General features: G+C 49.7%; 6 protein-coding genes across 6 annotated transcripts; 4 read left to right on the top strand and 2 right to left on the bottom strand.

The window, feature by feature from the left end:
- Positions 1-15: 15 nt before the first annotated feature.
- FMAN_05962 (uncharacterized protein) lies at positions 16-748 on the top strand (the record flags this gene model as incomplete). The annotated part of the gene is made up of 2 exons (XM_041827317.1): positions 16-40; positions 162-748. 2 exons carry the CDS (start codon positions 16-18, stop codon positions 746-748), a joined length of 612 nt encoding a protein of 203 aa, XP_041678292.1.
- Positions 749-1,023: 275 nt separating this feature from the next.
- Positions 1,024-1,482, bottom strand: FMAN_16051 (uncharacterized protein; the record flags this gene model as incomplete). Its single annotated transcript, XM_041827316.1, has 1 exon — positions 1,024-1,482. One exon carries the CDS (start codon positions 1,480-1,482, stop codon positions 1,024-1,026), a length of 459 nt encoding a protein of 152 aa, XP_041678291.1.
- Positions 1,483-2,809: 1,327 nt separating this feature from the next.
- On the top strand, positions 2,810-3,748 carry FMAN_05963 (uncharacterized protein; the record flags this gene model as incomplete). The annotated part of the gene is made up of 6 exons (XM_041827315.1): positions 2,810-2,841; positions 2,913-3,038; positions 3,146-3,257; positions 3,310-3,408; positions 3,460-3,585; positions 3,638-3,748. 6 exons carry the CDS (start codon positions 2,810-2,812, stop codon positions 3,746-3,748), a joined length of 606 nt encoding a protein of 201 aa, XP_041678290.1.
- A 566-nt stretch (positions 3,749-4,314) lies between these two features.
- On the top strand, positions 4,315-7,328 carry FMAN_05964 (uncharacterized protein; the record flags this gene model as incomplete). Its single annotated transcript, XM_041827314.1, has 2 exons — positions 4,315-4,386; positions 4,452-7,328. 2 exons carry the CDS (start codon positions 4,315-4,317, stop codon positions 7,326-7,328), a joined length of 2,949 nt encoding a protein of 982 aa, XP_041678289.1.
- Positions 7,329-8,885: 1,557 nt separating this feature from the next.
- On the top strand, positions 8,886-11,861 carry FMAN_05965 (uncharacterized protein; the record flags this gene model as incomplete). Its single annotated transcript, XM_041827313.1, has 3 exons — positions 8,886-8,977; positions 9,032-9,112; positions 9,170-11,861. 3 exons carry the CDS (start codon positions 8,886-8,888, stop codon positions 11,859-11,861), a joined length of 2,865 nt encoding a protein of 954 aa, XP_041678288.1.
- A 747-nt stretch (positions 11,862-12,608) lies between these two features.
- FMAN_05966 (uncharacterized protein) lies at positions 12,609-14,076 on the bottom strand (the record flags this gene model as incomplete). The annotated part of the gene is made up of 2 exons (XM_041827312.1): positions 12,609-13,639; positions 13,689-14,076. The coding sequence occupies 2 exons, from the start codon at positions 14,074-14,076 to the stop codon at positions 12,609-12,611; spliced, it is 1,419 nt and encodes a 472-aa protein (XP_041678287.1).
- Between the last annotated feature and the right edge of the window lie 1,281 nt (positions 14,077-15,357).

Raw genomic sequence — 15,357 nt, 5'->3', positions numbered from 1 at the left:
ACTGGACTCCTCATGATGCGAATACGGCTCCCGGTTGCAGGTACGTCATGGCATTATGTCTTGCCCCAGTGTTGTCAATGAACTGTCGTCCCATTCTGGGATCAATTTTCTGATCTCAAACACATACTCATTGGCCGTGAATCCGACTAATACCTTGCCAGGCGTCTTCCTGCTCCTACTCCTCATTGCCGCCTACGCTGGGTTGACTTCAATACAACTTGGCCAATATGTCAATGACAAGGTGTTGCACTTCACCACCTTCTTTGCGCTTACCGTTGTCTTTTACTGGGTTGTCGATACCAATCGAAGACGTGTTATGAATATGACTTTGGTCGTTTGCACAATCGTTCTTGGTGTCGGTTCCGAATTCGTCCAAAGCTTTCTCGATAACGGTCGGGAGTTCGATTTATACGACATCATTGCAAATGTGATAGGAAGCTTGTTAGGTGTTGGCCTTTGCTCATGGTACCATAAGCGTATGCTCGAGCGTAAGCGACGTAGACGTTACAGTGCTGTTCCTGGCGAAGAGCAGGGTGATGTTGAGCTCGGCGAAGGCCACGAGTCTGGAGTTATGGAAGGGAACAGCCGCTCTCAAACATTGGAAGAGGAGGTGGACAACTGGGACGAGAACGAGATCGATGATGACTGGGATGAGGACGAAACACACGAGACTTCAGCCAACAACAAGGCGTTGGAAACTAACGCGGACAATGGTGACTTGGGAGATACAAAAAAGCGAATGGACTAACACGACCGATGGGCTTAGCTATGGTCATGTAGAGATACTTTGCCACGACTTATGACTGGATGGCCCCGCACGATTTATGTTCAACTTGATTACATTTGTTTGATGGCTCGGTGACTGCTTGGTATCAGAGGAGCCAGACAAGAATACGATGGAAGTATTGCTCATAATCCTTGATATGTATCCTTTCCTCTATCCTGTCGCAACATGCTATGGGTTTGTTCGGTGGAAGAGATACAGCTGTATCAGATTCAGCTGTACAAGAAACAGCCACAGAATTATGGTCGGCGAGGGGAACTATGCTTGTAAAAAAGTGCGGATTTCCAATCTCTGATGTACAGCGATTTCGGTTCTTGATCGAGTTGTGTCGGCTCTTTGGAGTCAGGATCAGGGTCTGCGTTCGAAGAAGATGGAGTTATCGCCAGTGCTGATATTTCGGACATAGGCTCTTCGTCAGCAATAGACGAAGCTACTAGTTCCGCTAGTGTTGTGGCCACGGGCTCTTCATCGGAAGGAAATAAGTCTGCCAAATGCGGTGACGCTTTGAGCTTGCAGTGAGTCTGATATCTTTCCGGATCCCGGCTGGTGGAACCTGAAGCTGGCGCTGACTTGTGGGGAAGACGAATACCATTTCCAACTGCTCCATGCTGGTTAGGAAGACGACGAGGACGGCACGCCAGATATGCAGGCTCAGGACGCGTTTTGCTATGCCACTGCTGTCCGTTGATATAGGCCATGGGCACATGCGGTATCTTTGTTTGGTAAGACGGTCTGCTATTACTTTGGAATATTGAAGGCTTTCCATCTCCTGATAAGTAATTTCCAAATCTATTGGAAGTTAGCAACGGCAATATGAACCGATACTGTGAGTGTTTTATCCATTACAAGCCTTCGCTGTAAGATGATGTGCCCGGTCCCGGGTTTTCCTGTTGAGGAAGCATAGCGATCAATCCACTTACTGAAGCCCGGAGACGGGCTTTTGTTTGAAGACACGATGGTGCCAGTAGAATATAATAGGGGCAAATGTTCAGAGGATTTGGCGGATATATTTGAGAGAAGCTGTCTCGATCAACGAGAAAACAGGGCATTCTAAATTGGTAGAATCCCGAGGAGGGCTTCGGTGTCACTTTATATTTAGCAATAAAACTAAAGTAAAAGTTGAGTTTCGGAAATCCAAGGTAAACGGCGATGGCTATCTCTGATAGGTAGCCATTTTGTCAGTCTCAGGATGACCACAAAGCTTTTGCGAACAAGCTTTGCGATAATTACTTGATACTATGATGAGGGTCTCTGGCATGTGCCTAGCATTTTCATCGCCATTCAATCCGAGCCTAAGGAGACTATTGGATCAGGGATTCAACACGACTCCTCGTTACTGCACATCACTCATATCGATGCGTGTTCTTGTGAGAGCTTCTGTTTGAGTATGCACCAGGCACAGTCCTTGGGCGAGTAAGAGCATATCGATCGTTTTTATTAACAACTCTTGTAACTGAGGAAAGTTTCAACTAAATGCTTGCGCCAGGTTTGACTCAGCGTCATGCAACTCTTCAGCGGAAAACACCAGCTTGTGTGTGAGTGATGGAGCCTTTATAGAGTTGCGTAAACTCATGAGGTTGATCACTAAAAGGAGTACAAGAAGTTCGATGTTGGGAGGAGAAAGTGATTTATATGAATCAATAAGACCAATGGTATCATCGGTCTTGTGACTATTCTGCTACTTCAGAGAAGGGTATAGGTGCTGAGAATACACCGTGCACGTAAGTCTATTCAAGATCTGAGGTATAAGAGGTGGTCACGATACGGGGAATTCAATTTTAAATCTCCATATAGAGCGACTCTAAAGGAGAACAAAACTAGCAAAAGGAATACTCCTGCAGGCATTTTATCAGGGAGGTGATGTACAAGTCAAAGTCAAGGTGAGTGACCCCACCTTTCACCGCTGACCGAGCCAGGTGAGACCCCACTGACGAAATGCTCCAAGTCGCAAAACCCGCCCACGCCTGACCCCAGCTTCATACAGCTACCTCGTCTCGCCCAAATACCTGAATTGACACTGACAAGATGGCGTCAAAAGGAAAAGAAGCAGCGCAAAGGTAAGAGACCAAAGAACCTCCACCTAAACTTTCCATAAATTAAAGCAAAGACACAAGCTTACCCCCACTAGTAAAGATGCTACGCCAACAAACCCACGAGGCATTCCCTATGCTCCGTTCGTCGACAAGGTCGAGGACTATGTTTCTACTCGTGACGACGTCGAACCCACTCTACGAAGCTTCCAAGAAATGATATCGTGAGTCAAATTTTGTCGAGAAGCTTTAGGACGACACACGCCCTCAAATGCACGCTCTCTTCAGCTTGCGATGTAGGCGTTGGCGCTGACTCTGGATGGTGGGGTAGGAAATACCAATTCATGGAGATGAACCTGCAGAAGCGAATGGGTGGCCTCAAGGAGAAGATCCCGGATATCCAGAAGACTCTTGACTCGGTCAGGTTCTTGAAATTAAGAAAGGTGTGCACGTGCAGCGCATTCTTGGATAAAGCAGGACTGACGTCTAGTGTAGGATGACGACGAGGCTATAGACACGACGTTCGAACTTAATGACACTCTGTACTCGAAGGCGAAGATTCCTGCGACAGAGGAGGTCTACATCTGGCTAGGAGTAACGTCCCCTTATCGCCAAACATGGCAGCAGAAAGCTGACATTCTACAGGCGAATGTGATGCTCTCGTACCCCATAGACGAGGCAGAGACACTATTGAGTTCCAAGCTATCCACGGCAAAGACCAGCTTGTCTAATTGCGAAGAAGACTTGGATTTTCTCCGCGAGCAAATTACGGCAAGTTTGAAAGCCTTCGCTACCAGGGTGACCGCCACTGACCATGCCGTAGACAGTGGAGGTCGCTATAGCAAGAGTTTACAACTGGGAGGTTGTGCAGAAGCGAAAGGACAAGGTCGAGGAGGAGGCAGAGAAGAAGAAAGGGAAGTCCCAAGGCGAATAATTCAAAAGAAGAGGTCCTTCTGGTATCTGATGTGTCCATGAAATGTTAAACTGCAAAAAGTAGAGCAAAAATGAGAAAAATGCCAAACTCTTTGCCAACAGAGGTCGTTCTTCTAGTAAATTATGGGAATTAGCAACGGATCTAGATCTAGCGCGCCAAATGTATCACACGAATTGTTACGCGGACGCTTTGCTATGAAAGAAATACACAAATTCGATAACAACCTCAGAAATCCTGGTATTCGCAGGCATAGTGGGCGAGGAGCTATGAAGCTAGGCCTACCTAATAATAAGGGACCTACCTAGTGCCTAGGTGCCTGGCCCAGGTTGGTGGAGGAGCTGAAGTGCTGGGAGTGACCTGGGATTGGCTGTTATGGGATGAACATGGGCTGCCCGATACTCCGATAATCTCGATTGGCGCATGCAAATTGTTCCCGCAGATGCAGTTGGAAATCGAACTTCGCAACTTGTCTACGCCGCCGCAGATATCACAACTCCCGCACTTGATTGCTACGCTATATACAGACTTCTTAGCTGTGTCATTGGCTTTGAAGAAATGGGCGAGAAATGCTGAGAAGTGCAACCCGGGAGCTGAGGCGAGGGTGGCACTTGTCGCAAAACGTGACAACCCAAACCAAGGTGAATATCAAAAGCCGAGTTCTCTTTCGTTTTTGCGATGTAAAGCTTACAATTGACTCTTTCAGTCCGCTTCGCACCTAAACTCAGCCCAAGCCCGCCGATATGTATCCTCTTTGGATGCACTCGAGACCGCCATAGTCAACGGCCGTCGTCTCGACGACTATCAAAAGCGCCGCAAGAAAGTGCTGCCAAAGCGCTTGTACGATCCGGAGAATGTTTTTAAGTTCTCAGACTCCAGTCAAGACAATGGGCGCGGGCGAATTGAGCGACGGTTGAGGATGCTCAAAGGCTGGGTAGAGCAAAGTCCTGCAGTTCTACTTCGTAAATTTCTTGCTCTGGAACAACCGTCTCGAGAAACGCTTTTAGAAATTGCCGCCATCCGAACTGTGCGTCTTCCGGTTGTCGTGATTCAAATGCACCTTCGACAGCAGGCGGAAGCCGACCCCGAAAACAACCGAGATCTTGCCCAAGCGCTGCCAACCAATTCGGAATGGGAAGCCCTGATGAACACCCTTGAATACGGCGGAAATACAGAGGAGCGACTGCACGAGTACATGAGTATACTTTTCGCCAAAACCGACGAAGACCGATGCCGACTATTCTTGGCAGATATGTCTCCGAAACCCGTCTTCATGCTGAACTATCTGCTAAGATTGGGATCGGGCATCAGCAAAATCTCGACTTTGGACCACCTTTTGGAGTATGTCCAAGAACGGTTACGCGCTACGACCGAGAAGGCTCGCAAGATCTCCTGGGGTAGAGGACGTGCAAGCAGTGAAATGGAAAGATTCACGACAGAAGATTTCATGATCATCATGGAACGACTTGCCTTTCACTGTCGTCGTATAGAAGCAAGGCGCCTGATTGTGCTTGCCGATATAATGGCGGAATTCATTTTCAACTACAAAATAGGTTCTGCCGAACAGACGTACTGGATGAGATGCAAGTACTTCAATGCCGGCCTGACGGCTATTGCCCGTAATAGCGGATCCGGACCGCAGCATGCGTCCATACCCTATGCGTACGTCTGGGAGGCTCAACGTACTCTTCTGAGAATGTCTGGCAGTCTCCCGGAAGCCCTTTTGGTCGACAGAAATGCGTTCCGCGCAATCAGAACTGTGCTATCCGGGATGCCAAAGAATAGAGACGAGATCCACAACGCCACACGGTATTCAAAGTCATGGCCGCCGTATCTGCGGCCAGCAGACGGTATGGACGAGGCCATGGAAGCAGAAGAGAGCTGGTCTCGCGTTGTCCGGGCAGGGATGATGATGCAGGAAGCAGGATTCTCAAAACAGGAGACTGACAGCGCATTGGATATTCTGCTAGGCTTAACCCCTAGTGGTACCCCAGCAATTCAGCAGCAGGTCAAAGTAGATCCGGAGCAAGATCTTTCGGCCTGGCAAGCATCAATCATTGCTACCCGCAACGCTCATGAAGCATGGAAGCAGTTCTGCCAACCTCCAAAAGCTGGCATGACTCCTGGGCTGCCAGAATATGCAGCCATGTTCCGGAGATCATTTGCTCGTGATGCTGATCCAGAAAAAGGCACCTTACCGGGAGACAATTCTCTGAGCCATCCTACAAATGAGGACATGCATTTGACGGAACTGGAGAAGCTGCGACAACAGCCCCCGACACCTCAAGAGTTGTATGAGATGATGAAGTGCGATGGATTGCTGCCCGATGAACACATTCTTCACATTCTAGTGGCAAACGCCCAAACTCTCCAAGAAGCTCATCGTTATATGCGAGACGGAAGCACAGATCACCATAACTATGCTCACTTGTTGGTACCCGAACCATCAGCTGACATGCTGAAGGCTATTCCCCTGCCATTGTTCTCAGCGTATGTGGATGTGTTGTCCAAGACAGTGCACCCCAAAGGCAGTAATCTAATACGCGCCATTAGGCTCGCAGAGCTGCGTGTGGGCCGCAGGAACCAGAACTGGCTACCTCATGTCTGGGCACCTATCATGAAGAATGTCGGGCAGCATCATTATGGTCTGAAACTCACCCTGGAGGCACAGCTTCGTCTGATCATACACCTTGTGGATCGTATCGATGCCGTGCAGGGGATGACTCTATTTCTCTTCAACAGATTTGTGAGAACCCTGCGGAAGATTTTGCGAAGAGAGCTACAGGTGCTGGCGAGCGCTGTGGAAGCCAACAACACCAATTTCAACTTACTTGGCGCCCTTTATTGCAGAAACGCCGAGGAACATGGTGCCAACACCGAGACAGACACGGAGACAGGGAGCAACTCAGCTCTGCATCTATTCTGTGTTCTTATTTCACGTATGAAAGGCTTCTATCATGCACTCGTTGCCGAGGAACAGGAGAGGCAACGACCCGAAACAGAAGAAACTACAGATCTATCCTTTGTGGACATCATGCGATCACGGCGAGATCCCGTGTTGGCGCCCTTTGCTCACGACCTGATGCAGTCGCTGGCGTTTGCAGGGGAGTATAATGAAATGGCTCAGTTGACAATGTGGCTCATAAGGGAATGGGGCCCTCTACAGTCACAAGAAGACGAGGTGATTAACATGGAGGAGTTGCCTCATGACGTGGACATGCTGGAGACTCTTTGTGCGTATCGTGCGTTTGCGGAACCTATGTTGACTGACGAAGTGCGCAATCGCGTACGAGACGTCCGATTCCAGATTGGGATCTGGCAATGGCCAGGTGAGCAGATGGTACAGTCGTATATCCAGGCCAATGCCGTTCACGGACATGAAGAGTTGGGTCGGGTTCTCAAGTGGGCTCGCATCCGAGAACACAATCGACAGAACAACCTGCTCACCAATGTCGAGGATTTAGACTTGGATGCCATTGAAATCAAGCCTGAGACTGCTGAGCACCAGTTTAGCACCCATGGAGAGTTTAGGAAGAGGTCAGCCCTCCGGAGTGGCGAACAAGGATCATTGCTGGGAACCTAGGGTCTTGGTTTGATATAAACCCAAGATTGATGGCGGAGTTTAGACGCGGTGGCGTTTATCGTATATGTATAGAATATTGTACGACATCCATGAACAAGGCGTCTGTTGGCTGAAACGACGGTAGAAAAAGAAGCAATGAAATTTCGATGTAAAAGGGATCTGTGTATTTAGTAGCTTAAAGGCTAGGAGCTGAGCCACGGTCCATATATCTGGCTGAATACTGTTCTTACCCACCTACGCTACTAACGGGCGGCTATCGCTAAATGATGAAGGACCCGAGACGACGGCTCTGGAGGTCATCTATTCTTAACGCGCCACTCAGGGAGGAAGCATGAAAGGGGAAATGAGAAGGGCTGATCAGGTCTAGACCGTCCAGGCCAACTATGGGTCGACCAAGCCGGAAAAAGCATGATTTCGGGAAGAGAAGAGAAGAGAAGAGAAGAAAAGAAAAGAAAAGAAAAGAAAAGAGAGGACCAGGCCAGATTTGCCTATGTATCCATGAAGGCATCACGAAACCCTGTAACAGGCACTAAAAGCCTACAAGGCCGCAGGTCGGTTCAGTGGAGAGGGGACGATTGGCAGCTACTGTAGGTCCCGGCCGCAGTGGAGTCTGTGCCGCCAATAGGAACAGGCCGCGAATAAGCTGTTGAAACAGAGCGCTTAGAGCCAGTCTTTTATAGTACAGCTTGACAGAGCCGAGACAAGCTTGATTGGCTGAGGGTTTTCGGATATTTTCTTGTAAATGTTTTACATGTAAATTGCTGGGGTATTTGGATTGGGCGCCTGTTGATACTCAGGCGTGGCTGGCGGACAGGGCAGGGCTATTCATGGATGGTTCAAGAGAGAGGTTCAATGGGCCATGAAAATATGAGATCCGATACGACGTGAGACTTTTGTGAGGCGATTCATCGTCTTTTGCTGGCGCTAATTGGACATGAGTGATTCTTAGGGGCAAGCTCTGCATATACATTAACAGAGCGTCACCACCAACTTTGTGTGGATGGTTTCACTCCTAGTACTCTCAGCATACAATACACACTCACTCACTCACTCACTAGCCCTGATCACTTTCGTCTTTTCCTTTTCCTTTTTCTTTTCCTCTTCCTCTTCCTCTTTTTTCCTTTGTCAAGTATTTCCTATCTCTCTCTATTTTGTGTGACTCTCTTTCATACACAATCTGTTCCTTTCATTCACCCGCTTTGTTCTTCTTCTACTGTTCGTCATCTTCGACGCTGCGAACAAGCTCCCTTGTCTTCACTGTTTGTGCGTGCTTCAGCACCAGGAAACTGAACAAGTGACTCTTTTTCTGTTGTGTTGTGTTTTGTTCTGTTTGGAGACAATTCCTATTTACTCTTAATCAGTTTGAAGTTGGGAGGAAGCGATATCGACGAACTCGTACATTATTCTTTTCGTGCAACTATCAAACCATTTCAAACGACTTACAACAACTTTGACTCACGAACCGACCAACGATTTTAAACGAACGGATCTTTTCGATTCCACCAACACGCTCATTCTCTTCAGCAAGTCTATACTACTATCGACATACTCTTCACAATGCGGTGTAATAGATCAAGGCTCGCCGTGGCCTTGTCACTCCTTTTGACTGCTCAGTCCGCGCAGGCTGGCCCTATGTGGACGGGTAGAATGTACGGAGAAACCCATAATGCTTCTGCAACTACTGTTTCTAACTCGGGTGACAGAGAAAAAAGAAACCCTGGCGCTTTTCTTGACGTCAGGATGGAAAACTCACAAGCTCCCACTGCAGCTCACGACGGATACGGGTATGGATCAGATTCGAAGACAAATCGTGAGGTATCATATCTAACGATTTATCACAGTAGTGGCAGTGGAGATCAAACTACGCCTCGTCCTGTCTTTGAGACGCTGAACTCAACACCCGAACCGAATCCTTTGCTCTCGGAAAACCAAGGCGACGACAAGAAGAAGAGCCCCTACTCTGATCTCCCCGAGCCCATCGAGGTTATCCCTGTCCAGCCAACCAGTGATGCCCCTGAGCCGACGAGTGATGCTCAAGAATCCACCCAAGAGCCTGGATCTAAGCCAACTTTCACGCAGAACCCTTCTGCACCGGTTCTCACAACCTCAATCGTGCCCAAGGACCCTACCACTGTGGTTGAGAAGCCAACCTCGGCTGGTCAATCAGACTATAAACCTCCCAAAGATACTTCAGTTGTCTCCGAGACTGGCCCAGTTACCAAAGAGGTCCCCACCTCTGGAAACGAGGCACCGACATCCCAACCAGTCAACGATGCTACGACTGTAGTGCCCGAGGTCCCTACGACCGAAGCAGCTCAGAAGCCAGAGAATACAGAGACTCAGAGTCTGTCCTCTACCCTCGATCTTGGTACACTTCGACCTTCAGATGGGGGGAAGACTCAGCCAAGCGCCGTTGAAGAGACCACGGCCCCTGAAACGCCCTCTGCTCCCGCTACAACAGCTCCAGGAAACGAGCAACCGACCTCTGCTGTTGAAGAAGAAACAACTACCTTTGCGTATCAGCCGACCCCTACTGGTTATCTTACAACCAAGGCGCCTTCGGATACAGCTTTCCCGGTCAACCCTAAACACCCTACTCAAGTGTATCCCAAGCCTCCCACGACATCTGAAGGCCCCCTGAAGGAGACTTCAGCCCCTGAGGCGGAGTCTCCTGCAGGTACAACTCAGATTGTGTCTGTGGTTCAACCTGGAGAACCCCAGTCCCAGACGACATCTGATGCACAAAGCCAGCCTGCCCCAACTTCAGATGCTGCTCAACCTGAGACCCAGGCCCCCGTCTCCGAACCTGCTCAGCCTAGCAATCCTGCTCCGACCTCTGAAGCTCAAAAGTCTTATGTTCCTGTGGAAACCCCTGGTGGCCAACAGCCTGATACTCCAGCTGCTACTACTGCACCAGCTCAGCCTCAAAACCCGGTTCCTACTTCACAGCCTGCTCAGTCTCAGCCTGGCTATCCAGTTTCAACTGCTCCCTCTCAGCCCCAGAACCCAGCTCCTACTTCGGAACCAGCTCAAGCTCAGCCAGAGACCCCAGTTACATCCCAGGTCCAACAGCCTGAGGCGCCTACAGTCACTTCAGCAGTTCAGCAGCCAGCTCCAGTCCCTTCCAATGGTCAGCCCCAATATCCTGTACCCGACTCCAATACTCAGCCTGCAGTTCCCGCTGCACCGCCTACCAGCACCGTCCCTGTCTCTGACCCCTCATCCCCTGAGACGACTTCGGCACCCAAGGTAGTCCCCCCTGGAACATCGGCCAACGGCGTCCCAACCATCAACCCTGGTGTTCCCACAGGAACCAGTGCCATTCCTGCTTCTGCGTATGCCAGCAATGTCGTCGATGCTCGCACATATAACGAGGAATTTGCCAAACTCACACCCGAGTCTTCGTGTATGAAGGGCCAGGCTGCTTGCATTAACGGACAAACCGGTGTATGTGATGACACTGGCAAATTCCAGCTCACACCCTGTAATACCAAAGGCGAGAAGTGCTTCGCTCTTCCTCTGTACAACTTCGAGGGTGGAATCAAGATTGTCTGCGAAGATCCTGCGACTGCTGCTAAGATTCTTGGGGGAACTCCAAGCAGTGGTGAGGACAACAGTGTTCCCGGAAACGGAAACGGAAACGGAAACGGAGGCAAGGAGCAGCCTGCAACTACATCAGCCGCCGAGAAGCCCGCGGTTCCCGTGGTTACTGTTACGACCATAGTTACTGTCGATGACGGCGCAACCCCTGAACCGACTGGAGAACCTGTTAAAGACCAACCTTCTCAGCCTGCTCAACAGCCATCGCAGCCACAGCCTGTGCCCGAACAGCCTACCAAACCCGCCCCTGAACAGACAAGCCAGTCAGCTCCTGATGAGCCTTCTCAATCTCAACCTTTGCCAGAGAAGTCCACTCAGCCTGCCCCTGAGCAACCTAGTCAACCGGCTCAGACGCAGCCAGCCGAGGCACAGCCATCCCAACCATCAGAGGAGAAACCTAGTCAGACAAACCCAGCGGGGCCTTCCAACCCTCAGCCAACAAAGGCCTATGAAGATCTACCTCCCACTTCTGCCCCAGTTGCCGAACAAAGTACCACGTCTGTTCCTCTCCCCGGTGGCACAACCTTGACCAAGTCCATCAAGAAGCCTGATGAAGCCAAGCCCACTGGCTCACCAGACGATGATAACAACAAAGGAAAGGACGGCAACGACAAGGGTAAAGATGGCCATGATGATGATGATGATAATGACAAACCCACATCGGTTGTTCTTATTCCCATTCCCGACAAGCCTACGGATGCCCCGTCTCCTGCTGCGACAGAGGCTAAAGTCGACAATCAAGGCAGCAAAGATGACAAGAAGCCCGCTGCTGGAACACGCACTGGCGACGATGCTCACGCTACAACCATTGTCGTCGATGGCACTCCGACTGTATCGGTCTACTTCACAGTGACAGTCACAGAAAAGGACCAGGCTACCGTCACCGTCACCGAAAAGGAGAAGGAGACTGTGACGCTGGTGATTAGCGCATAGATTCTGGCGTTTTGAATTCTTACAAAAATTCCTTTTGTTTATTTTGCGAGCTATCTAAGCATTGGTGAAGCGATTGGGGCGTATTGTGGTAATGAAGTTGATTTATACAGCACGACGTTGGCACGCGGCCACAACCATTTTAGATTGACAGCAAGATTACGATGATGTTCATAGATCTAAGCCTTGAAAAGAAAACCATGATACATGTCTAAAGACTTGGCCCCCGTGGACATTACTTAATTTCTATTGTTATGCGAAATGTCTTGTCGCCTCTTGATTAAACTGATATATGATAAGAATGCTTGCTGCACCACCAGCCCCTTGTTCGCGCGCTTGGTATCATTTATAATAGATAAACCTCCCCCAAGTCATATTGTCCTGACTTGACTTGACTATTCCTGTACCGTCGTCATCTCCCCATTATGAGATGCGAGCTCTATGTTTGTTTATCATAACCCCTCAAGTCCCGTTCCAGTTCCTGGCCGTGCTTGATCATACACTTGCGCAAAGCAGATTATTATGCACCCGATTGACTCATGACAGGGTAACACTTAAACATCAGCTTCCTCCCAACACAAATATTTTGAGAGCTTGCGTGTCATCCCCAAACCGTAAAATTAGGTTGCTGCAGCTATCGAGCCCCAGCCCAACCCAGATGCATTCCCGTCCGCAACTCCACCAAATCATTGCAGTTAACGCCAGATAAACAGACTCCATTATCACGCCTCAATCCTCGGAACCCCGATGCTAGTGGTTGGCTTGCGTAGAGTCGGATACCGAGTCATCTATGAATGGATCGCCAACTTCCAGCCTCTTAGCTGCAGGCTCATTGCCCTCTTCATCGACTCCATATTTGTCTTGCCATAGTTTCCGCATAACTTGGTAAATGAACATAAATTGAGGACGGCCCTGAACCATGCCAACACGCTGCTCTCGGAGATGGTCGACTGTCTCAAAGATCAGGTCTGGACCCTCTGCTGGCTCGTCATACTTCTCGAAGGTGCCCAGTTCTAGCTCGCGCATTAGATGCTCGAGCGTAATGAAAGTGCCGGTTCGGCCAACACCAGCACTGCAATGGATGATTCGCGGGTTCTCGGGCGCGCTCAGCTCGCGCGACTTTTGCATGAGTTCAAAGAAGCCATCGAGATCTTCTAGTTCGGGAACCCCAAAGTCAGGCCATCGTCTATACAGAAGGTGCCACACGATTCGGGGCTCTTGTTCATCCTTCAGGTGCATTAGCAGCTTGCGCTTCTCAATAGCGCCGTCAGCGAGTTCCTCGAAAGAATCGTACGTGATCTGGGCCTGCCAGTCATCGTTCCACGCATCGTGTTCGTTCAGAGTCCAGGTTGGATGATCTTGGTTATCGGGGAAGTACTGGTGACATTTGACAACTCCACCCTCTGCCATGGTTGTCAGCTGTACGATAACGGCAGGTGAAGACATTTGCTCCGCAATCATGCGCCAGACATAATCGATTGATGGCTGCGTTGGCCCTTGCATGGCGATGTATCGCAACGGCTCACGGCTAGGATCGGAAGGTGAGGTAAGAGTGATCTCGGAAGCGTTGACATAGTCAAGTTCATCCTCAGGGACCTGCAGTTTGACTCGGTTATGATTCCAAGGCTTGATGTTGATGTAGCGATCCATCACACCCTTCCCCTGGGTGTCAACCTGCTTGAAAGTTCCCCATTTGAAATTTTCATCCCCCTCATTCTTTGTACCCTCAAGAACTCGGTCTCGTTCCGCCCACGTCAACTCCTGGAATTTGAAATCAACATCTATAAAATGTCAGTCCCGATCAATGCGCCACGTCTGGGAGTTGTATACCCTGCATCGAAGATTCCAAAAAGGCAGGAATCCGGGGACCAGACCCCTTTGAATTAGCCAGCGCATCGCCTTCGGCCGTGACGGGTCGACTCTTGACACCGTCGTGGCTCACGACGGCCGGCGGAGGACTGGAAGGCAACTCGACGGGTGGACTGTCGCGCGCTCTCTTTGTGGAGCCGCGCAAACGGAAATTTCGGAATGCGGCCCTCTTTGAGAGCTTGGGTTTTTGTGGCAGGACTTGTTGCCCGTCCTGTTGTTGCGACTGCAAAGTTGCAGCCTGTAACTCGGTACTGGCGATACTATCGACAGTATCACTGCTGGAGCGTTCGACGGAGGTCTGGATCGTGGGGTTCTTGGGTTTGCGCCTGAACTTGGGGATCCTGTCCATGGCGTCGGGGTTGGGCAGAGACAGGTGTGAATATCCCCGGGAGAAGTTGCGCTTGAGGCTGGTGCTCGTCGCAGTTTCCACCAGAGGCTTGAACAACAGCGACAGCCAAGTATAAGAAGCAAAGACGACGGAGATTTGGGCGTAAGAAGAGGAATAGCGTCGGGCCCTCTTGGCTGGTGGAGGTCAGGCAGGCAGGGGTCGGATCCGCGTGGTCTTTGGAGGGGCGCAGGCGCAGTCGATGGCGGAATCGTGAGAGGAGGCGAAATATTACAAGGGTTATATGTTGAGAAGCGGAGGAAGTAGAAGTAAAAGTAGAAGAATAGAGAAGTTTGAGCTGAAGTGAAAAAGAGAGGAGAAGGAGAAGACGTGAGTGGAGTTGATACCGCAAACAGAAAGATTTGGGGTGTAAGAGACCGAGGAAGGAGTAAGGTCAAGCACCTACTAAGCTACCTACCTACCTAGGTACCTGTAGGTAGGTAGTAGTCAAGGGGTAAAATAAAGGTAAAAGGCTAGAAATAAAAAGGAGTAGGAGTAAGAGTAAGAGGAAAGGAGGCTGATTCTTAGTTGACTGTAACGACTGTAAGAGCAGAATAACAGCGTCTACCTTGGTAGTACGTAGGTACCTAGTCAACCAAATATTCACGAGGACCTCGAAATCGAAAGAGGAAAAAAAGAGAAAAAAGAGCAACGACGGGATGCGACGTGACGTGACGTGACCAAGAGAGACTTGAAACTCAAACTCAGACGTCAGTCATTCAACGTGGGGAAAGGGAAGAGATTGTTCCAAGAATATCTTATCTTACAGCACAGGCACACACACGCACGCACTCTGATGTAACTTGACTCCTCTCCTCTCCTGTATCGGGAGAACTGTACCTTGCCCTGTCTTTGCCTTTAATGAACGATCTGCAAGCGATGGTCTAGTCTCGACGTGATAATTGACAGATTTCATCCATTGTTCGGACACGTGCTCATTGTTTCTGTGCTTCAGTCGCCGATCATGCACTTAAAATCTAGGTAATCTCAAGACCAATCTAGAGTCAATAGTTTGCAAGGACTCAAGTGTTGTACCTGGTCTAGTAAAAACTCTTTTTTTTTCTTCTTCTTCTTCTCCAACACTGCAAAGTGGCTCATCCCTGTATTATTTTAGCTGCGTGGCGGCTGCTCCGTTGGTTGTCGACGGATTTCTATTTTCGTCTCAAGGCCCATCCCGTCATGTTGGGTTAATGACGTGGACGATGGGCCTCTTATCCTGGCAGCCAGCTCCCTAACTATCAACCA

This window comes from Fusarium mangiferae (genome assembly GCF_900044065.1).
Source record: "Fusarium mangiferae strain MRC7560 genome assembly, contig: FMAN_scaffold002, whole genome shotgun sequence".
Lineage (NCBI taxonomy): Eukaryota > Fungi > Ascomycota > Sordariomycetes > Hypocreales > Nectriaceae > Fusarium > Fusarium mangiferae.
This window is presented reverse-complemented; position numbering and strand designations above follow the sequence as displayed.